Source organism: Carlito syrichta, unplaced genomic scaffold (genome assembly GCF_000164805.1).
Source record: "Carlito syrichta isolate Samal-C Ts95f unplaced genomic scaffold, Tarsius_syrichta-2.0.1 Scaffold303982, whole genome shotgun sequence".
Classification (NCBI taxonomy): Eukaryota; Metazoa; Chordata; class Mammalia; order Primates; family Tarsiidae; genus Carlito; species Carlito syrichta.
This window is the reverse complement of record NW_007248078.1, coordinates 18,269-42,498: the sequence shown is the minus strand read 5'-3', so window position 1 is coordinate 42,498 and position 24,230 is coordinate 18,269. Positions and strand designations below refer to the sequence as shown.

General features: G+C 42.2%; 1 protein-coding gene across 4 annotated transcripts in view; it reads right to left on the bottom strand.

Moving 5' to 3' along the window:
- NMD3 (NMD3 ribosome export adaptor) overlaps positions 1-1,337 on the bottom strand; it is a 57,429-nt gene extending 56,092 nt beyond the window's left edge. For all 4 annotated transcript variants that reach the window (XM_021712983.1, XM_021712982.1, XM_021712984.1 and 1 more), the window contains exon 1: positions 1,264-1,337. In XM_021712983.1, the coding sequence (XP_021568658.1) occupies positions 1,264-1,307 (44 nt within the window). In that variant the 5' untranslated portion in view covers positions 1,308-1,337. The remainder of the gene's footprint in view (positions 1-1,263) is intronic.
- Positions 1,338-24,230: the final 22,893 nt, after the last annotated feature.

The following is a 24,230-nucleotide window of genomic DNA, read 5'->3' as shown; positions in this document are numbered from 1 at the left end:
CTCCCATGTCCAATGATAGCCACCAACCACATGTGGCTACTGAGCACTTGAAATGTACCTAGCACATTAGAGCACCGAGTATTTAATTTTATTCCATTTGAATTAATTTAGAAAACTTCCAGATCAAACTGTTTGGGGCCTATGCTGAGGGAGCCCTGCGGAGGGTGAGCAGTTACTAACAGAGCTAGAAGTGCTGGAAGTTGGGTAGCGTGATCATTTTAAGAAGCATGATAATCAAACTTAAGCCCATTCCAAGAAAAAGCTTGGCAAAGAGCACTGAGCCCTTATACAAGTGTCTGTTAAGAGCTACCAATGGAAAACTCAAGATCAGCACTGTGGTAGCTCCAAAGAAATGAGTTTCATTCGGTTTATTCAAATCCACAGAGAGCTAACAATGCGCTGGCTGAAGGAGACAAACAGCAAGGGAGACAGAAAAAGCAGCACAGGGAAGGGCCCCAAGTATCCTGCTTTCACCAACTAACCACTAAATTGCTCTTTTTGCTTTGGCTTTAAATTGTGGCCATAAAGCTAGGTTTCTGCTTCCCCATTAGCAACCTTTCGAGTGAGATTAGGGTCATTTTGAAGAGAGGAAGGGCTGCAATGTTTACAGGGTAGTTGTGGCAAGAAGTCAGTTTATTTTAGATTTGGCTAAATGGTTTGGGCTACATGACTGTATATTCCAGAACTGTAGTTTAAAAGTCTCGGTGGTAATCGCTGTGAAGAGCAATATAGCATTAAACCTGTCCATTTAGCAGCCAAAAAAAAAAAAGTTAATTAAGTTTAGATATTTAAATTTTTTAAAAATAAGATTTAAATTTTTAAATTTAAAAATAAATTTTCACTGCACTCCAGTCTGGGTGACAGAGTGAGACTCCAACTCAAAAATAAATTAATTAATTAGTTAATTAATCTTAAAAATAATAAAAATTTAAAATGTTTAATTAAAAAATAGAAATTAAAAGGTCTTAAGTTAAAAATAATAAAAATTTTAAATTATTTTTTAAACTAAAAAAATTACATTATAATCCCTAAAACAAAATAACAAGTGAGAAATTTAAAGCCCACACGTGGCCAGTGGCTACTGAAATGGCAGTGCCCCCAAAAGGACGCACAGCGAAGGTCTGATCACTCCGGAGGAGGCTCCTACTAAAACAAACGTTGTAACGGAAAACGGACTCTTCCTACAGAAATGAGACCTTCCAGGGTAGGGACGACCCCGCCCCCTGCAGACGGCCACGTCGAGAGGGAGGGGCCGCCACTCACATGCGCCCCGGGCTGCGCTCGGCGGCCTCGGTCAGGTACTCCATCGTCACCCCGGCTTTAAGGTGACAGCACGGGTCTCAGGTCGCGGCGTCCAGTCCCCTCTTCCTATGAGTCCTCTCTCCGCCTCCGACAGGAGCAGGGAGCCCTAGAGCAGGAAGAAGGAAAACCCCCTCCACTCGGCCACTTCCCGAGGGCCAGGACACGGGGCTTCCGGGCCGTCCTATCGCCAGGGACAAGGCCTGCGGCCCCGATCTCGGCCACCACCCGATCCCACCCCGGATCTCACCTCGGAGCACACCTCAGATCCACCTATCTCATCTCAGATCCCACCCCAGACCTCACTCTGGATTCCATCTCACACCCACCCCGCACCTCATCCCAGATCCGACCTCGGATCCCACCTGCTGATCCCGGGCGAGCCGGCGCGGGCGCGGAGCCTGGGTTCCCCCTCCACTGGCCACAGGACCCCGCACGGGGCAGCCTGCTTCCGGGCCGCGCCGCAGGAGTCCGGGAGGCGTCCCCCTTCCTCCGGCCCGCCGCGACACGGAACCCGACCCCGCGGGCTCCACCTCACCCGTGCCGAGACGCCGGCGCACACGTGGACCAGACCGGTCCGGCCCGCAGACCGCCCAACCCCGCCTCGGGGACCAGCACGCCCGCAGCCTGGGTCTCAGCCCCCCGGAACTCACCCAGCGCCTCCAGGCCGGGCCCAGATTCTCTCAAAACCCGCAACCAGCCGGCTCCTGCCGCCCTGTCAGCGACCACCGCGGCCGGATAGGCTATGGTGAGGTCTCGCGGGAGAATGACTTGAAATCCCGCGGTCCGAGGGAAGCGTGTAGAGGGGGGAGGGGAAGGCCAAGGTGAGCGAGGCGGGCAAAGGGGCGGGCACAGGCAAGAGGGACGTGGAAAGGGGCGGGCACAAGTGAGTGGGGCGGGGAAAGGGACGGGCACCGGCAAGCGGGGCGGGGCGAGGGGAAAGAACCCCCGGGGCCCCTCGGTCTTCGGTAACCGCTTTTATCTTCCGAATCGTCCCTGGCCAGAGTTGATTCCGAGCCAGTCTCGCCCATGAATAAACCTCTTTTTGATTCTCCCAGCTGGGAGCTGGCTTCTTGGTTAAATGATTATTTTATATCAAAGTTAGCTGTAGGCCGAGCACGGTGGCCCAGCCTGTAATCCTAGCACTTGGGAGGCCGAGGCGAGAGGATTGCCTGAGCCCACAGGTTCAAGACCAGCCTGGGCAACTTGATGAGACCTCGTCTCTACAATAAATCACAAAAACTAGCCCGGCGTGGTGGTGTGCTTCTGTAGTTACAGCTACTTAGAAAGCTGAGGTGGAAGGATCGCCTGAGCCCAGCAGGTCAAGGCTGCGGTGGCCGTGAGCATGCCACTACACTCCAGCCTGGGCGACAGAGTGAGACTCTAACTCAAAAAGAAAAAAGTTATCTGTAAACAGTGCATTGTACAAAGAAACTAAACTCCATTGAGAGTGCCTTTGTCTAGTCTACTCATCATTGTATGCCTGATGCTGCCTTGTTATAACTGCTCAGAATAAATGGAAGAATGAAATGTAATGCATAATGATCTGTGAAGGAGGCTATGCCGTTCTTAGACTAGTTATTAGAATGTGCTTACTGGTGGTACACTGAATTTTTCCTTATGACTTTTTGAAAACTTTTTTTTTGAGTTGGAGTCTCACTCTGTCGCCCAGACTGGAGTGCAGTGGCCGTTCCTGGCCACCGCAGCCTCGACCTGCTGGGCTCCGGCAATCCTTCCGCCTCAGCCTTCCAAGTAGCCGGAATTACAGGCATGCGCTACCACGCCCGGATGATTTTTTTTTTATTTATTGTAGAGATGAAGTCTCGCTGCCCAGGCGGGTCTCGAACCCGCAGGCTCAGGCAATTCACTCACCTCAGCCTCCCAAAAGCGTGGGATTACAGGCTAAGCCACCGAGCCCGGCTTGAAAACTTTTGATTGTTTGTTTATTTATAGAGATGGAGTCTCACTACACTGCGAGGCAGGTCTCCAGCTCTTGGCCTCAAGTGATCCTTCCAATTTGGTGTTCCAAAATAATGGGATTACAGATGTGATCCACCACAACCAACTGAATGTTTCCTTAGGACTTTATCCCTTGATGTTAGAGCAGCACAAACTGCCTAATTGACTTTCTCATGACAGTATTCCAAGTATTTGAAAAGCACAAACATTTTTTTTTCAGGCTTCTCACCAGATTTCAAGGAATAGACAAAGGTATTTCATAGAGAAAGACTGAGAAGGACTCTCATCATTTCTTGCCCAGGATACTTAAATGATCTCCCATCTGTTCACCCAACTTGCAGACTCCATCCTTCCAAAATGTGAATCTGATTTTGCCACACTTCCCTGTTCTTAGTCCTTCAGCGGTCTATGACCACTTTCAGGATTATTTACAATTTCTTTGCATGGAAAAAAGACCCTTAGGGATCTTATCTCCACATATCCTGTCTCAATCCCAAGCACAGCCATAAAGACCAACTGTCAGGTCCTCGCAGGAAGCTGTCTACCTTTGCTTATGCCTGTGATACTCTGCCTTCAAGATTAAGTATGTATTCACTTCCTATTACTGCTCTAACAAATTACCACAAATGTAGTTGGACTTTAAAAGCACAAATTTATTATCTTACAGTTCTGGAGGTCACAGTTGGCAGGGCTAGTTCCTTCTGGAGGCTCTGGAGGAGAATCCATTCCCTTTCCTTTTCCAGCTTCCAGAGGTTGCCCGCATTGCTTGACTTGTGGCCCCTCACCATTGTGCTATCACATCTCTTTCTCTGACCCTACTTCCTCCCTCTTGCAAGAACACTTGTGATTTCATCAGGCACAACCAGATAATCCAGAATAATCCCCCCATCTCATGATCCTTAATTTAATTGCATCTGCAAAGTCCCTTTGTCATGTAAGGTGATATTCACAGGGACATCTTTGGGAAGCCATTATTCTGCCCACCACACACCCCCTCCTCTCCTGACTTCCTCCCTCCCTAAGGACCAGAGCAGTTAGATGTTCCTCCTCTATGTATGGTCCTATTAAAACACCTGTGTAGGCAGTGTATGTATGCCTGTATAACAGCGCTTTGAGTTGGATTATAAATGTGCTACTCTGCATGCCCTGAAGTTTCAAATCCTGGAGAACAATTGGGGTCTCGTTCTTTTTTAGTATCCCCTGCACCTAGCACAGTGCCTGGCTGTGGGATAAATACATATGTCCCGCTTCCCCTCCCCTGAGAACTGCTCCTTGACTGGGAAGATGGCCCCTGGCCAAGGCCATTTGTACCCAGTCAAGATGTTCTGAAAATATGCACACCACATACTCAAAGCAGTTACTAAGAGAGTAAACATCTTGGTTTCTGCTTCTTTGCACATAATGCTGTTATTTGTGTCTTGCTCCCTTTCTCACTGGGGGTATATCATCTATCCCACTACTATTGAGGTATAGAGAGTTTTGGGGGTTTTTTTCCATAATTTTTTTTAAGAGGACAGAAAAGCTCCCACAGTGGGAGGGGACCTGAAGGGGTTGCCCCTAAATTTTATTTTATTATATAGATATGGGGTACAAATGGGGATTAACTACCTAAGTAGGTTGCATGCAGGTGAAGTTTGGGTTTCTAACTGGCACTCACCCCCCCTTGTGGTGGACAAGGTATCCTTTGTGTGGTCACATGGCCCCCCTCACCCTCTTCCCTCCCTCCCTCCCCTAGCAATGCCTATTGACTGCTGATCCCTCCCTTGTTCTGATGTGACTAATGTTCAGGGCCCACTTATGAGTGAGAACATGCGGTATTTAGTTATTTGTTTCTGTGATAGACCACTTAGACAATATTCTCCAACTCCATCCAATTTACTGCAAAGTCCATAATTTTGTTCTTCTGTATGGCTGCATAATACTCCATTGTATATATGTACCACATTTTCTTTATCCAGTTTACTTTTGATGGGCAGTAGGGTTGGTTCCACGTTTTTGCTATTGTGAATAGTGTGGCAATAAACATGCATGTGCAGGTGTCTTTTATAGAATGATTTATGTTCCTCCAGGTATATTCCAAGGAGAGAGATTGCTGGTCATATGAAAGGTGAATTTTTCGTTCTTTTAGCAATTGCCACACTGCTTTTCATAGAAGTAGAACTAACTCACACTCCCACCAACAGTGTAGAAACTGAGGTGCAGAGAACTTTGTACCAACCAGCCTCCATCGGTTCTCTTCTGTAAGTATTAATAAACCCATGTCTTTACCAACTTGTCCTTTAGGTGATTTCTTTGGACTAGGTAAGCATTATACGAGTGCCCTGTCTGATTTGGGGCTGCCAAAATACACTGGCACAAAACAGACCCTCGGTATATGTTGGTGAATTAATTATTCATATGATACGACAACTCTAAAGAGATAGTGTTTTCATTCCATTCTTTTCCACTCACACTCTTTGCCCTCAAGTAAGCATCACTAGGAACATAACTGTAGTTAAATAAGTTGTGTTTATTTATTACTCATTGAAGTGAGCACAAACACACACCATGGGGAATCACGGGGAGTCTCTGAAAGAGAATCTTAGAACAAACCTGCCATAGTATTTGGGCTTTGGGTGGGTGATCTGGTGGGGGACCATCAGAAAGCAAGGGCAACGATTGGATAGCTTAATAAATCTGATTTATATAAAAGGAGGCAAGAGGATAAAGCTACAATTAGCAAAGACGTAGCAGTTGCTCATTTGAGTGAAGAGACGGAATATTTGGTCTTTTGTGGGTGGCATCATGAACATGCCTCTGTCCTCAGATGAAATTATGAAGTGGCCTTACTTTGTCTCATTTTGCCATGGTTTCAGAGTAACTTTGAGGCTGGTATTGGGTGAAACTGTTTATGTCTAATAGGAGAATAACATGGCCTGGCTGAGTGCCAAACCAGCTTCTAAATGTCAAGGACTGCTCCTGTAGCAAATAAGCAGCAGAACTTCGACATGAACTCCAGTCTGTTTGACTCTGGACCCATGCCCTCACCATCCCAGTGTGACAGATGCCCCAGCTAACCCTACCGTGATCTTGGAAGCTATGTAACCATTCAGAGTCTTCCCGGGGGGGCTGGCTCTGTTCATCCATGAGTCATTAGATGTGACTGCCCCAGGAAAGGGACATGACCATGTTTCTCTCTTGAGCCAAGGTGGTCCCAGAAATGGTTGAAACTTTCTGCCAGCATCACTACTAGCAATAGAAGAGTGAGTGCTTACTTCCTGAGGGGAGATGTGAGCAGTACCCACAGCATGCAACGTGTGAAAGGCAGTATACCTTGTAGAAGTGATGCAAGAGTGGACTTTTGCAAGACTAAGATTTGTGACTGCTGGACTCTGTGACCCTAAGGAGTTGCTTTACCACTCTTAGCCATTCTAAAGGCTTCTTTCCTCCTTCCTAAAACTATGTAATAATCCCTACCTTGTAAACTGTTATGGGGTTTGATGGAGATAAGGTACACGGTGGGGCATAGTATTCATCAGTTTACTAAGTTGAGTTGAATCAGTTGAGTCAGGGTCTAATTCTGTCACCAAGTCTAGAATACAGTGGCACAATCACAGCTCACCATAATCCTCATACTCCTGGGATCCTCCCTCCTCAACCTCCCTAGTAGCTGGGATTACAGGCGCATGCCACCACACCTGGCTCATTGTCATTCTCAATAAAGATCCTTCACAGAAATTGTTAAATAATTAGATATGGTTTATATTTGACACATCCAAAATACAGAATTTAAAACATTACACCTGTAATTCTGCTTTACTTTTAATGCACAACATAAAGAAATCAGTTAGTAAACAAAATAAAAATCGAGTGTTCACTTTGTAAAATTCATTCAACTGTACATTATGATCCATATGTATTTCTACACATGTGTAAATGTCAACAAAAAGTTTTAAAAATACAACTAAAACCTTCCATAGAATCTCAATAAATAAAACAAAAAATGAAATATGAAAATTACAATCATCACACTTGAGCAATTTCTCCATTATTACAAGTTCCAACATATTAGGTTGAATGTATAATGTTTTATGATAATTTTTTAAAGATGTAATCATTAACTTGTAGAAGTTAGTGATGGGAGAGACTAACAGTACAGGTTGGATATCTGTAATACAAAAATATGAAATCTGAAATGCTTCAAAATCTCAAACTTTTTAAACAACAATATGACACTCAAAAGAAATATTTATCGGAGCATTCACATTTTGGGTTTCAAGGCCAGGTGCAGTGGTGCGGGACTGTGATACCACCACTTTGTTAGGCCAGGGTAGGAGGATCGCTTGAGCCCAGGAGTTAGAGACCAGTGTGGGCAATGTAGCAAGACCTTGTCTCTACAAAAAAATTTAAAAATTAGCCAAGCATAGTGGTATGTGCCTGTAGTCCCCGCAACTTGGGAAGCTGAGGTAGAAGGATCATGTAAGCCCAGGAGGTCGAGGCTGCGGTGAGCCATGATCATGTCACTACACTCCAGCCTGGGTGACAGAGTAAGGCCCCAACTCAGAAAAAAAGGGGAGTTTTCAGATATGGGATTCTCAATCAGATAAGTATAATGCAAATATTCCAAAAGCCAAAATAATTCAAAATCTGAAAGACTTCTGGTTTCAAGCATTTCAGAAAATGAACACTTAACCTGTAATAGATGAGGAAATACCAGGACACATTTTATACATCTTTTAAAAAAGAAAGTGACAGAGGAAAAGCAGAAATAAACAAAGTTAAATGAACCCAGACTTTATATGCCCTGGATCTCAAAGAAGTAAGAATTAGAAATATGAAACAGACATTTTTGTTCTGAACCTTTTTCTCATCGATTGCCACTGTGTCGGTGTCTCATTCATGCTGAAATCCTCCTCAGATCTTGCTCTCAGATTTCCCCAAAGATGATGCATGCTCCAATTCATTTCAATCCTGTAGCAAGAATGCACAAAGGCATCAAAATTGCACTCATAATGGCCAGCCAGTATGGAAGTGGGGAGCAGAATTCACCTCCCAGGACTGTTTAGAAATGAACTTAATTTGGCTATGTGGACATTTGACATTATCTGAGGTTGATTTTCAGGAAGGAGTCGAAAGATCAAAGGTTATGACTAAGCAATTTTGGATGTCAGAAGAAAGTACTTTCTAAAATGTCTAGGTGTGTAGCTAATTTATTTTAAGATACTTAGTTAAATCACGGTTTCTTGGTTAGTCTCCCAGCCAAATAAAGTGCCACAACCACCATTCCTGAAGTCATTCAAGAACTGGCAAGGTCACCTGTAATTATAATCATCCCTCGGTATCGCTGGGAGGCTGGTTCTAGGACCACCCCACACCACCATCCCCACCCTTCACCTCCTCCAACAGTGCCAAAAAGTCCATGAATGCTCAAGTTCCTTATAAAATGGCAATATTTGTATATAACCTATACATATCTTTCCATATACTTTAAATCATTTCTAGATAATTTATAATTATAAGTATAATGTAAATGCTATGCAAATTTAGTTGTCACACTGTACTGGGTTTTTTGTTTGTTTATTTTGTTTTGTTGAATATTTTCAATAACTGGTTGGTTGAATTAGAAGATGCAAAACCCACCAATATGGAGAGGTGACTGTATACAAAAGTAATATTACTGCCAGGAGCATTGGCTCACGCCTATAATTCCAACACTTTGGGAAGCCAGAGGTGAGAGGATTGCCTGATCCCATGGGTTTGAGACCAAGCTGGGCAACTTGGTGAGAACTCATCTCTACAATAAATCAAAAATTTAGCTGGGCATGGTGGCGTGTGCTTGTAGTTCCAGCTACTTGGAAGGCTGAGGAGGAAGGATTGCCTGAGCCCAGCAGGTCAAGGCTGCGGTGGCTGTGAGTGTGCCACTGCACTCCAGCCTGGGCAATAGAGTAAGACTCCGACTTAAAAATTAAAAAAAAAAAAGTAATATTACTAACTGTCTGTAGTTGAGAAATTTAAAACAGTCTCTCTTAGAAGCAGCAGGAAATTTTTATAGTAATCTAGGCCAAATTTAGCAAAATCAGGCAACTTTTACATATACTTAAGATGTTCAATATAAACATCAAAGATAAGAATACCAAATCAATACTTATTGAACAATTTTTTTGTGTAAAAAACTAAAAACTTCCCAAATTACAAATATACTTTTTATTTTTTATTAATTACTATTTTTGAGTCAGGGTCTCACTCTGTTGTCCAGGCTGGAATGCAGTGGCAAGCTCACTGCTCACTGCAGCCTCAAACTCCTGGACTCAAGAGACCCTTCCGCCTTAACCTCATCAGTAGCTAGGACTACAGGCATGCACTGCTATGCCTGGCTAATTTTAGTATTTTTTGTAGAGATGAGGTCTCACTATGTTGCCCAGACAGAATTGTTCTGTATTTTAGCCATGCCCATGCCAATATCTGGGTTATGATATTGGACTACCCAGGCCACCCCAGCGTCAACTTGCTGAGCTCCGGAGATCCTTCTGCCTCAGCCTTCCAAGTAGCCGGAATTACAGGAACATGTTACCACACCAGGCTAATTTTTTATTTATTGTAGAGATGAGATCTCACCAAGTTGTCCGGGCTGGTCTCGAATCCACAGACTCAAGCAATCCACTCGCCTCGGCCTCCCAAAGTGCTGGGATACAGGCTGACCCACCAAGCCCGGTCTATATTTTTTTTTAAAGTAGGAAAAAGTAAAAGTTTCACTGTTAGGGCACACTCTCAGTGCAGCCTCCAGAATGTTAGATCAGGCCTGCAGGGGTTGTGAGTGTCTGATGCACGATCCAATGCCTTATGAAAGATACAAAGAATTGCACAAAAGTTCGACTGGAAAATATAGATTATGTAGAAAGTAAATTAGAGAGAGAGAAAGAGAGAAGATTCACCTCCCTCAAGCAGGGAGTGGGGTCAAAGCCAGGAAGCACGACAACAGCCATAGCTCAAATAGCACATGGCCACACCAGAGTCTAGTAAAGCAATGGCCTATTTTTATTTTTTTAAACATGTTTTAATAGAGACAGAGTCTCATTATGTTACTCAGACTAGTCTCGAACTGCTGAACTCAAACAATCCTCCCACCTCGGCCTCTCAAAGTGCTGAGATTAAAGTAGTGAGCCATCACATCCAGTGTACTACAGTTTTGTAAGATGCTATCATGGGAGGAAACTGGGTAAATGGTATAGGGATCTCTCTATATTATTTCTTGAAACAGCTTTTGAATCTAAAATTATCTGAAAAACTTTAAAGTTTAACTTTTTAAAATACGATGAAAATTTATGATTCAGAAAGTAATTCCCTAGTTTTATCTTTTGTAGTAATTATTTTTACAAAGCCTCAGCAATTTTCTCTCCACTGTCAATGGACTGATTAACCCCATCCACATCCTCTTTCACTAGGGGCAGTAGCTTGGGCCAGAGGAAAATTCCAGGAGTCTACTGGGCAATCTTCCAGGAAAGCTTTTGCTCTCTTAATAAAAAGGCTCAGACTCTTGGGGTATATGCCATTCTGCCCTCACTCCTTGCTCCTTTGCTCTTCTGTCTCTTTTCCGTCTGGAATATAAATGTGATACCCAGAGGTGCAGCAGTCATAAAATGACCATAAGACCAAGACAAATGCCATCGTTCTGATGATAGTGAGGAAGAGACCTAGAAAGAACCTCGCTGGAAAGAGCAAGGTATAGTCATGGCAGTGTCCCTATGCAGAGGCACCAACCCTGCGCTGTCCACCTTTAGATTTTTTCTAAGAAAAAAAAAAGATTGTTAAAGTCACTGGTGGCCAGATATTCTATTATTTATTGCCAAACACATTTTCTAACAGATTCTGACACCCAAAGGAAATTCTCAGCAGAGCTAATATCCTTTGTAAAGATGAGAAGCATGCTACTTACTTAATATTCTCTGTCTGTTTCAGAAACTGAATTGCTGAGACTGCCTTTTCCTTTCTGCTTTCTCGCCAGTATTTTGTGTTTCTTCTCCTCCTCAGCGTGTTCTGAATTTGTATTATAATCAGATTCTTGCCAGTCACTCCTCTAATTGAATTGGACTTTTGTCCTAACTTAACTCAGAATGTTTTAAATGGTCTTTCTGAACCCTCCCAGCCCAAGGCAGCCACTCCTCTCTTCAACCCCACAGCACTTACTGTCTGCACCTCCTGCTTGCCAATTCGTCATGCACTGCACCTCACAGTTCTAATGCAGTTGTCATAGAGTAATCAATGTTTAGGACTGGAGGGGGCTTTAGAGATCACCTTCTCCAGCCACCTCCAAGCATTTGAGTTGTAACTTAACTCAGATTTTTCTTTACCTCTTCATGGGTTTGCAGCTTATCTTCCCAGCTAAGCTCTTACTGAAAAGAGAGATAAGGAATAAATGTATTGAGTTACCTACTACATGCCAGACATCCTATGCACATGATTTAATTTCCACAACAATCTTAGAAGTAGGTGTTAAGCCCCATTTGACAGGTGAAAGACTGAAACTCAGAGAAGTTGTGACTTAGCAAAGGTAAGGTACCTAGAAAGAGGGAACACCAAATTCTGACTCAAGTCTTAAGATATTCATAATTTTCTTTTCTAATTTATAGAGACAGGGAATCTCACTATGTTGCCTAGGCTGGTCTCACACTCCTGGGCTCAAGCAAGCCTCCTGCCTCAGCCTCCCAAAGTGCTTAGATTATAGGTGTTAGCCACAACTCCTTGTCCTGAAGATATTTAAGTGTCTTTAACCTCCTCCCAGGCTATGAAATCACTTGATTATATTTTGTCTTTTGGAATTCTTAAACACTTAAACTTCAATAAATTCTGCATTCTGTTCATAGATTTTCTCTCTTGGAAGGGATTTAAAATACATTGCACAGCCAACTAAGGCAATAGTTCTTTGTTTCTAATGTTAACATTTTTTAATGTAGTACTGATGTAACAAAAATATTATACTGGTTTGTCCTGGTGGGAAAATGATTAGACATCTTCCATTTTAAGTTTTAAAAAAAATACATATATCATTAACATTGAATACTTTTTCTTCTATCTGAATAGCAAAAGATAAACGTGCTTTATAGACAATAACTTTGTAAGCTATTTGAGATAACTTGCACCACTAAGAAAAAACATTGTAAAGAAATATTCAGAGAAATGAAATTCAGTAATTCAAAACTTCAAAGAAATATCAATAACTTGTGATTTTATCCAATACACCAATTGTGTCTTTATTACTTTTCCTTTGGAACATTCCATATTTTGGCCTAAGCCTAGCAGATACTTTCTTTGAAGTCTGAAACTTTTCAGTTGCATTACTTTTTTTTTTTTTAATTTATGTAGAGACAGGGTCTCACTATGTTGCCCAAGCTGATTTCAAACTTCTAACTTCAAGTGATCCTCCTACCTTGGCCTCCCAAAGCACTATGATTACAGGTATAAGCCACAACACCTGGTCTACATTTTTGCAGAACTTTCTTAATGCCAGATTGGTGATTAAAATGCAATTGTAGTTTTCCTTTAATGTTGTTATTATTGTTTCGGTAATAAGAAAAATATTAAAATAATTGACTTTAGATTTCATAATTTTTTTCCCCTAAATTCTTTTTTTGTTTGCTTGTTTTTGGGGGGGGGGGGTTTTGAGTTGGAGTCTCACTCTGTCGCCCAGACTGGAGTGCAGTGGCCACTCCTGGCCACCGCAGCCTCAACCTGCTGGGCTCCGGCGATCCTTCCGCCTCAGCCTTCCCAGTAGCCGGAATTACAGGCATGCGCTACCACGCCCGGCTGATTTTTTGATTTATTGTAGAGATGAGGTCTCGCTGCCCAGGCGGGTCTTGAACCCACAGGCTCAGGCAATTCACTCACCTCAGCCTCCCAAAGGTGCGGGATTACAGGCTGAGTCAACGAGCCCGGCTCCCCTAAATTCTTACTAGATTTTTTTCATATTCTTACAGGTAATATATTTTCAATGCTTTTTTTTTTTTTTTTTTTTTAAGAAATCTTGTTCTCTTTAACCAATACAATTCTATAGTTATCATTCATCTCTGATATATCCCATTTTATTTTTGAAATGTATGAATAATCTCTTCATTTTTAATGGCATAATTTTACATCACTTCATTTTTTAAAGAGTTAGGTCATAATTTTGTATGTATGCTTTCAATTAATGTATACCTGCATGGCCATCTTTGGGAACACACCTATGCCTATATAATCTGAGTGTATTTATAACTTTCTGATTATATACTGCTTATGTCTGTGGACTCAAGGTACAGAAGTGAATATCAATTTTAAAAAATTCAAAAGCCAGGTGTGGTGGCTCACACCTGTAATCCCAGCACTTCAGAGATGGAAGTGAGAGGATGTCTGAGCCCAGGGGTTTGGGACCAACCAGGCCATCTTGGCAAGACCTCGTCTCTACAATAAATCAAAACATTAGCTGGGTCCAAAGACCTCGTCTCTACAATAAATCAAAACATTAGTGGTGGAACATGCCTGCAGTTCCAGCTTCTTGGAAGGCTGAAGAGGAAGGATTGCCTAAGACTAGCAGGTCGAAGCTACGGTGGCTGTGAACGTGCCACTGCACTCAAGCCTGGGTTATAGAGTGAGACTCCATTCCCCCTCCCCTCCCCCCAAAAAAACTACTCAACAGGTTATGGTAATTCATTATGCATGCTTGGAATATTAACTAATAGTACATAAATAAATATATCTCATAGGCTCTTATGTATCATGAGGGCACATGGGTCTTTCTTCAGGTGAATTGCGAATGATAATACCTATTAACCATAAGCCGAGGAAGATAAGGACTATACTTTGTACATCTTTGAATCTGTAGAGTCTAGTATAGTAGAGTCTAACAAATTTGGAAAATGAATGAATGAATGTGCTTCCTTTAAGGAAAGTCAGGTGACTCACACATCTGAGTTTCTCCAGATTGTTGACACGATGTTTTGCCCAAAGTAAACATTTACTGATTGGCGTGAGTATAAAAAGAAGGAAAGGGAAAAAGCTCCTTCATCTTCCTTCAGAAATTGCTCTTCTGCCCAGGAACATGGTTGTTCTAAGTATTTTGGGAAATGCATTTTCCAGCCAGCTTGTCACAGGAACCGCAGTGCACCAAGCACTTGGGCAAGCTCCAAGTGCCCTGTGGACTAATCATTCCACCCTGGATCCCTGACCTTTCCCTGAACCTATAATAACCCATTAAGAATTACTTTACAGGCTGGGCATGGTGGCTCATACCTATAATCCCAACATTTTGGGAGGCTGAGGTGAGAGGATTGCCTGAGCTTACGGGTTCGAGACCAGCCTGGGCAACTTGTGAGACCTCATCTCTACAATAAATCAAAAAATTAACCGGGCATAGTGGCACATATCTATAGTTACAGCTACTTGGAAGGCTGAGGTGGAAGGATTGCCTGAGCCCAGCAGGTCAAGGCTGCAGTGGCCATGAACACGCCTCTGCACTATAGCCTGGACAACAGAGTGAGACTCCAACTCAAAAAAAAAAAAGAAAAAGAAGAAGAAGAAGAATTACTTCACAGTTATTCCTCTTTTAAAAATACCATTTTGTTGCTGTTGTTGGGGTCTCACTCTGTCACCTAGGTTGAAGTGCAGTGGCACAATTATGGCTGACTGCAGCCTCGACCTCCTGGGCTCAGGCTATCCTTCTGCCTCAGTCCCTCAAGTTGCTGAAACTACAGGCTCACACCACCCATGCCCAGTTAATTAAAAAAAAAATTTGTACACATGAAAGCATTTATAACGTATTAGGGAGGTCTCAAATTGATGCGCTGTGCACCAAATCCAAATTATGAGAATTTTTTTTTTCTGAGTTGGAGTCTCACTTTATTGCCCAGACTAGAGTGACATGCTCACAGCCACAACCTGCTGGACTCAGGCAATCCTTCTGCTTCAGCCTACCAAGTAGCTGGAACTATAGGCATGCACCAAGACACCCAGCTAATTGTTTTATCTATTGTAGAGACGAGATCTCACCATGTTGCCCAGGTTGATCTTGAACTCATGGCTCAGGCAATCCTCTTGCCTCTGCCTCCAAAGTGCTAGGCTTACAAGCATGAGCCACCGCTCCTGGCTATGAGAATATTTTAAGCCTAACATTGACTTTTTAAAGCTTAAATTAATCGCTTTGTCATATAATGTTCTTAACCATATGCAAGAGAAACAGACTCTGGCTTATTTAGCAGAAGGAATGGTAGTCTCCACAATCCTAAGAAGGGTTGGAGGATGAGACTCAGGGCCATGTAGCCAGGAACAGCACCCAAAACCACAACACAGAATCACCTCATCCAGTCAAGACCATGCAGAAATATTTATTAGACCATTTTAAGACAGTAGTAATGTATCTAATGAATATTTATGAATGTAAGATAGAAACCCTAAATGGTCATGACTGCACTCTTCTAACATTTCTTTAAAATTCAGAATTAGCTCCTGAATAGAGTCTGCAAATGCCTTGAGAAACCAATTAAAATCTAAGTCTCTATGTAGAGTGGTTTTCTTTCCTGCATTATCGTGCAGGCTCACTCTTCCTTGGGACACCAGCCACATATCAACATGGCCCCTCTCCAATAACCCATAATCTAGTCAACAGAATGAGCAATCAAACAGCTCACTGGAAATTTACTTGAGTTCAACACATTCTTGGATAAACTCATTAATTTTCTCAGAAAGCTTCCAAGAAGGTAAGTGGTAGCGCAGAATATGATATTTATTTGTGAATTACTTGGCATGTAGTCACAGACCTTAATTTCACATACAAAGAAATGCTGCAAGAACTTTTATTTCTATTCAGGACAACAGACCCATCCTCTAAAGCCCTCACAATTAATTTATTGCTGAAATTTACAGGCTTTTTCAAATAAAATCCATCATTGAAAGCAAAGATTATAGACAAGAATTTTTGCAGATGCTAAATTCCACAAGACTAAATGTCAGATTTACTCTCAATTGGTGTTTATTGAAATATGTGTCAAGCAATGTTCTAGTCAAGTTTACAAACATTATCTTAATTGTCACTATAAACCCATGAAGTAGATTTAATCCCATCTTACTGATGAGGAAAATAAAGCTCCAGGTCTGTGGGACTTAACAGTAATGACAAAGCTAGTAGGAACAAAGCCAGGATTTGAGCCTGGTTCCTGATCCAAATCAACTCTCTGCCTCAGCAGAGTGATCCAGGATGAGTAAGTTTCAGCATGAAAAGGTAGTTAAAGTAGATTAAGCTTCAGGCAAAAATGTGTAACTTCTAGCATTATTGTGCAGGCTCGAAAACTATGAATTAAGCCCATGGCTCAAAGTGCTGGGATTTCATGAGACACTAAAACTGGGCACCTGTCATTCAAAACTGAGTTGAGAGGAATGACATGTCCAAAGCAAATGAAGATTTCACCTGATGAAAGGATACCCCAAAGTGGTGGAAGATAGCTAGATGTCAATCTCTTTGTATCTCAGTACATCAGTTTAGAAGGTAAAAACAAATAAAACAAAACAGCATATGAAGAATGATGTAGAACAACTGTCTTTTTATGCCAAGTGACTACATCATCGACAGTCAATGACTAGGGAAGATATTTTACACAGTCTTTCTTTTCACACTCTTCAAACTCTTGATTCCCACACACATGCCAATATAAGTAAGCCTAGGCCTGCTGGGTAGGTCTTAGACTGGTCCAAGGGTACATTGCCATGGCTCCCAGGGCCATCTGGGTAACAGATTCTTGCCCTAGCTCCACAGCATGGAATTCAGAGTTATATCTAGTCCCAGTTGCTTTAGCTTGGAGAGATTAAGCCCAGCGAATAAGGTTTATTTGGGCATATGAGGATGTTGTGACCAAAGTGCAAGAAAGACGTTGCCAACACGCTGAGAGTCAGATTCTGAGTCCTTTAATAGCCAGAGGTCGAAAGCAGACTAATGTCCAAAGAACTCACAACCCCAAATGAAGCAGGGAGAGGGTTTATAAAGACAAAAACTGCAGGTGGGCTACATAGCATGGGGTACAAACATAAGGAACATCAAGAGGAGAGCAAAATGTGCAAACATATACAAATAAATGTGGAACTTGTGGTTGGGGAGTTTCTAATGTTTCAGGAAAACAAGGGTGTAGGTCCCCAGTTATGGAAAGGTTACAACCTATGATTACAGGAATGTTATGTAGGGGGTCATCTCTGGGTTAAAACAGCTAAAATGGAGGATCTATTACAAAAGGGAAGTACTTATATTTAATTGAACAATTGGGGGCTGTTAATTTTCAGATGGGTATTTCATTTACCCCAACAGTTGTTCATGAGTCAAAGCGTTGACTTATTTATTATGGGTAGGGGGCTATAAGGACCCCCTTACATAAATGAGTTTTACAGAAGCAATTCATTGTTTGACAAATTGAATAAACCAACTGAATATGCTGGGCCCTGTAAGCAAACCTAGGAGGAGAAGGATTATAGGGCCAGCTAGACTGGTGATGAGAGCTGTTAGCCAGGGGTTCCAATCAAACATGGATTGGAGACAAGATTTGTTATTGTCTAAGTCTTTTTGTCATCTGTCTGTGTTTTCTTGGACTTTCCAGAGGGTGTCTTTAATAATTCCTGAATTGTTTGCATAGAAACAGCAAGTTTCTCCAAGAGCGACACAAAGTTCTCCTTGGGACAGGAAGAGCAAGTCTAGGCCCCTACGATTTTGGAGGACAGCCTTTGCTAGAGAGTCCACCTGGTCATGGAGTTGGTCTATAGCAGATTACATGTAATTTAAGTCAGAATTAATGTCTTGTGCAAAGTTAGTTAGTCCTAATTCTTCACGGGCCAGGGCAGCAGTGCTCAGTGCAACTGTCCCAGCTACGCTTGAGCCAATTAAGGCAGGCACTGGTAGGGGGGCAGTATGTTTCCAGTAAGCTGTCAGAAGACCAGTAGTATTGAATAAAAGGGTTCCTTCAGGACCACTATAAGCATATGCCTGGGGAAGTACATGAACAGTGATACATAAGGTAGGCTTATTGTTTAACATCTCAACAGTAATACAGATTATAAGGCCAGTAGCACAAACAAACCAAGTATTGGCAGGGGCTGCATAGGCCATGGATTCAGTTACAGTTACAGTAAGAGACATATTACAAATATTAAAAAATGGAGAAGCTGTCAAATTGAAATCTAAAGTGTTAAGTCAAGAGGCAATTCCAGTTACATCCCCTATAGTGATGTGAACTATTTTTGGAGAAGAACATGTAGTTTTGTTAGTGCTGCTGATAATAGTTCTGACCCCTACATAATAAGGAAGGCTTGCTTTTAAGCAGAGCCAACAATCTGAAGCTACTTGTGGCCAGGTGACATAAAGTAAACAGTGCATGTGAGTTAGCATAGGAAAAAGACTAGGAGGCTATTGAGCTGGTGGACTAGCTCCTGGATGAGCCCCAGAAGCTAGTTTTGGAGGCTGTGCCCCTGGGCGAGCTTCCAGCACTGGCTTTGGAAGCTGTTGAGGTGGACTTGGGGTGGCAATTTGGTTAACAGGAGGCAGAGGCTGATGAAAATTGAATACAGGATCTCCCCAGTTGGTTAATGGTCCTACTGGTCTGGCTATGTGGTAGACAAGTGTTCACCATTGGATGGTGAATAAGGCACCGGGGTCATAGTCAATTATATAAGCTCATATGCCCCAAGTAGATCCTGTTCCCCAAGAATAGTGAAGGGGATTGATGATTTTTATGTATACTGGTGTCAGATTGGGGTCTGGACTGGTACCTCGCCAAAGGGTGACTTGGGAAGTATTATTGCCCCCCCATGTGAGTTGCAATAGTGATACATTTCCATTGTAGGCGAAAGAAACAGTCAGCCTGTTTACAACGTCGGTCGGTGGGATTTCTAGGACATAGGTAGAAGTCCATGTTGGGGGTGTCGCAAGTGGGTGTGGAGGCATCAACCATGTCCCCTCCATAAGAGGTCCAATAGGAGGACACGAGGGGGCTTAATAGGGAGATTGAGGAGGTCGCAAAGAGGAACTTTAAGAATGACTGGGTCAGTAGGAGCCAGATTAGTTTGGACTGGGTTGAAAGAGTCAGTCTAGTTTTGAGTAGCTAACATTGTTCCTGAGGCAAAGGATGTCAGGGAGAAGGAGTACAGGACATGTCTGAACTTTCCAGTTAAGATAAAAAGAGAACAGATTAAGAGACACCTGAGAGTGATAGTCTTAGCTTGAGAGGGCTGGATCCAGGCGTGGCCATCCATTGGTGGTTGTTTTTCTTTGCTGGGTGAGGGAGCAGGTATTTAGGGTCTCTGGCAGTAGCGGTGCAGTCGGTGGAGCAAGCCGGTGGAACAACGTTGTTATCCCTGGCTTTTTTTGACTCGTAAATGATGAATCCAAGCCGGTACTCAGTCGATCTTGAATGCTGTTGGTGTGGTGATGATGACAATGATCATCCAGTTCTTCTTTTTGGAACTTTTTGATGAAAACGAAGTCAGACAGTGTGGATGCCAGAGTGGACAGCAGTCTGGACCTGCTGGAGGGACTGGAGATACTCTAACAGAGATTGATTAGTAAATTTTTCTGTGTAGCTGCAGTTGAGACCAGAATAGACATTTTAGCTTCAACTTGGATGCATTCTTGCTCTTCAGGGGTAAATAGAGTTAAAAGGAGCTATTGATAATTATTTTAAGTGGGGCAATGAATGTGTATGACTGATTTTATCAGAACAGTTAAAACCTGTGGCCTATGTAAAAATGCCAGGTTTTGGTATTTTTATAGAAAAAAGGAATATACACTATGAAGGGTCTTTCCATCTGACTTGTTCCCCATGGAGGAGGCACTTCCCGAAGGGGAAGAAGAGGGGCCAGATTTATTTGGGATTGGAGGCGAGAAACCAGAGGTGGAGAGGACAAAGGAGTCTGTGTTTTTGAAAAGATTAAGTTGGCAAAGTTAATGTTTACCTAGAGCATGTATGTTTCTGGGATATAGCCTTTATTATTTTTTATTATTGTAGTAAGGAACAAAATAAAAATGGCTTCCCACTTTTGGTCTGTCTTTTTATTTTCCATTTGTGTTCCTGGAAACATTTTTATGATTCTGGGAAACAGGGCAAAGATTAATCTTCTGTAACTGCCTCCTGCTGAGGTGGGCCATTGATATGTCTTTTATTTATTTATTTCCAAGGGCATGAATAGGAAACAGTGGAATTTTAAACGAATATTATTTGGACTTAATAAAATACCAAGCAAGAGCACAAGCAAAAATTATTAGGCAAACAAGGAAGAAAAAGGCTATTGTCCCAGAAACAATACTGGAAAAGGGAATGTAACCCCGTAGAGAGAGAGAGAGACTGAATTTATAACATAAAATTACAGCAATTATTGTAAAAGTTATTTATTTAGCCAAATTGGTAATTTCAAGATTTAATTTGACTACATAAATGTCAACATGAATGGCCAGAACCAAAAGGCTGGCACCTATGTTAACTTGAACTTACTTTGGGTTCCAGTGCCCTGGTATTTACCTGGGGAGGGGGGGTTGTTGGGGTGATAGTGAGCCAGTGCCAGGCAGTTTAGCAGGTTTTTTTAGGACTTCCTATGTGGCCACCATTTGTAAGTCAAGTGTTCTCTTCAGAGGAGAGCGCACCTGCTTCCCACTGGCTATTTGGCTTGCATGGTGGATGAGGTCCAGGAGGTTAACTAAGGCCTTTTTAGGGCAACTATGCTTCCACTGCCACCACAGACTGTACCCATAAGCAATGAACACCATCCCCTTAGCAGGTTTGTTGTTACCAGGTGTTTCATGGGCACTTGGAGTTTAGGTTGCTAATTGTGACTGCCAATTAGGGTGCCCCTTTGGCCCTCCAGTTCTGCTGCCCTCCATGTTGTCACTGATTTGGTTTGGTTAACAAAACCTTTTTTAAAAAATAGGTTATACATATGACACTTTAACCTACTGTCTTTGTTTGTGACAGTTTGATGTAAAACTTTTATAAAGTGAACAGACCACATGGATGTATAGTGATTGGCAATCTTTTTATTTCTCCTGATGCCAAAGGATCTGACAGTGTATCTAGCATTGGAAAACATAGGAGAAGTTACCTAAAAAATGACTTAACAGGTGGAAATGACCAGTTTTTAAACCTTATCATGTCATGCAAAGTGTTTAGCATCTCAAGCTTTACCTGTCTCATAAGAGGGTGCTAATCAGACACAACAAATGATTTAACCTTAAAGTTAAATACATGAGCAGCCTACTAAATCTACTAAATTATCAGTAAAATGCACATGCATTCAACCCCAAGGTCAGTTGTTTGGACCCAATAATTTTAAATTAATTATTCTTGTAACAAAGCAGTTATATAAATAATTATTATTCTGGTCTTGGCTAGGTTTATAGTTTTACAATGTTTATGCCATATTCTGATATTTTAAAATTTATGTTGACAATTTTAAAGATATATTTTATATTATTAATAATTTTAAAGTTATTTTTATTTATCATAAATTATTAAAGTCATATGAACTTGAAAAGCATTTTATGAGCACTCATTTACTTAAAAGTCAATCTGGTAGCATGCTGGATTAAACATATAACATGCATATACATGTAATCATAATCAAACAAACCTAGATTTAATAACCTTTACCTTTACATTTTAGTCATGAAACAACAAATTTGTTATTATTTTTAAGACATCTAAATTTAAATTATATTTCTGACAAAATTGGAACCAGATTGTATGGCTACATTTTTGTTTCAATGAGCAGTTTAATAAAAGCTGTGTAGTTTTAAATGAGTTTTCAATTTGCTAGAGTTATTTTCAGTTTTACTAGTAGAGGGCAGGACCAGAACCAATTTGGGGTTCTCTGTTTTTGGGTGACGAGGGCAACTTTTTACCCAATGTCCCAGTTCTTTACAATAGGCACATTGAATCTAAGCTAGCTGAATGTGTCCAGTTTCCTTCTGTCCTTTTTTAGTTTCTTGTGTGGTCTTCGTGCTAGTTTTTGAGCCAAGTTGGGCCATAAAAGTCAAATTGATAGCCTGGGCATGCTCGGGTGCCAAAGGGTCAAACGGGGTATAAGTACGGAACGTCTCTTGAAGACATTCAAGAAATCCCCCCAGTGACTTCTCAGGACCCTGAATGATCTCAGTAGTTTTAGAAAAGGTTTTCAGGCTGCTCCCTTCAGACCAGCTATAGAGCCCATTGATAAGTGTCTAATGCTCGGGACCCTGCCAAAGTGTCAGGGTCCCAGTCCAGATGGGAGGAGGGAAAAACCTTATTCAGCATTCTTTGATTTTCCTCCTCACTATCAGTAGCCAAAGTCATAACAGACTTTTTAGTCTCAGCCCTGATACATTTCCACTCCTCAGAGGTAAAAAGGGTCAAGAGGAGTTGCTGACAATCATCCCAGGTGGCAGTTTTCTTTTAATTGGGAGGTTCCAGTGGCGGAGGGTGTGGAACAGAAGGATTACGATGACCTGGTTTATTGAGAGACTTAGAAACCAAAATTCGACTGGAGGTTTTCAAGGTACATACCTTGAGCCAAGATGGAGAGCTTTGGACCAGAGATAACCATTGGTCAATATAGGGAAACTGGTCAGGGTGACCAGAAGACCCTGTATCTGGGTGTCTGGTAACAATTTTCCAAACAGCCCAAGTAACATGAACATCCAGAGACCCTGAAGAGGGCCATCCAACATTAAATGAAGGCCATTCAACTTCGCAGGGGGTCCGGAGTCTGCCTTTTGAGAGATGGACCCCATATTCTGTACGAACCCGACAGAGAAGTTCCTTATCATACAGTCCAGGGGACTGGAGGACTTTGAAGCCCATTGTCCCATGTTGTTAAAACCAGTAAAACTCAAGAGGCACCTGATGAGTATTAGACCTCCAACCACAAAAAGATAAGTAAAAGCCAGAAGTTTCTGACCTGATGACCAATTTGAAAGTGCAGCAGAAGCAAGCCCTGTAGCAAAGAACACAGCAAGAACTCAAAAGAAAGAAAGAGGCCAAGAATGACAAGAATCTGGAAATGTCATAAACAGTCAGAAATTAAAGTGTGCACCCAAACAGAAACCAGATACTCAACTGAGACTCTGTTTTACCAATGTCTTGGGTCAATGAACAGAATCTAAGGAGTGGCCTCATCAGGCTCCGTCCTCCTCAACAGAGTTGTGGTCGTAACCAAAACAAAACAGAAACTTACCTCCCGAGAGATTGCAAATGAACTCAGGTTCTTTTGAGGCGGGTGGAAATCAGCAGTCGTTCCAACTCCCTCTGAGCCAGATGGGAGATTACGGGGCCCTGGAATGAGTCAGGGGTACCTCCCCTATAACTTCTCCATCGAGCTGGGGAGAGCCAGAGTGAGTCTGCCTCCCAAGGTTGGCAATATATTGCTGGGGCCTCCAAATGTTGTGACCGGAGTGTAAGAAAGACATCGCCAACACACTGAGAGTCAGATTTTGAGTCCTTTAATAGCCAGTGGTCGAGAATGGACTAATGTCCAAAGAACTCTCAACCCCAAATGAAGCAGGGAGAGAGTTTATAAAGGCAACATAGAATGGGGTACAAACATAAGGAACATCAAAATTAAGAAGAGAGCAAAATGTGCAAACGTATACAAATAAATGCGGAACTCGCGGTTGGGGAGTTTCTAATGTTTCAGGAAAACAAGGGTGTAGATCCCCAGTTATGGAAAGGTTACAACCTATGATTACAGGAAGGTTATGTAGGGGGTCATCTCTGGGTTAAAACAGCTAAAATGGAGGAATTATTACAAAAGGGAAGTACTTATATTTAATTAAACAGTTAGGGGCTATTAATTTTCAGATGGGTATTTCAAGGACTGTGTATCTACTCCCACAAATATAATGTGCATCCTATATCCTCTGAGATGAGTGAGATATGCCTGGCCAGGGTTTAGTTGTCACCAGCATGTACCCAAGCAAGACCATGACCTGAACTGCTCTAGCATGTATGTAAGACTACATCTGAAGG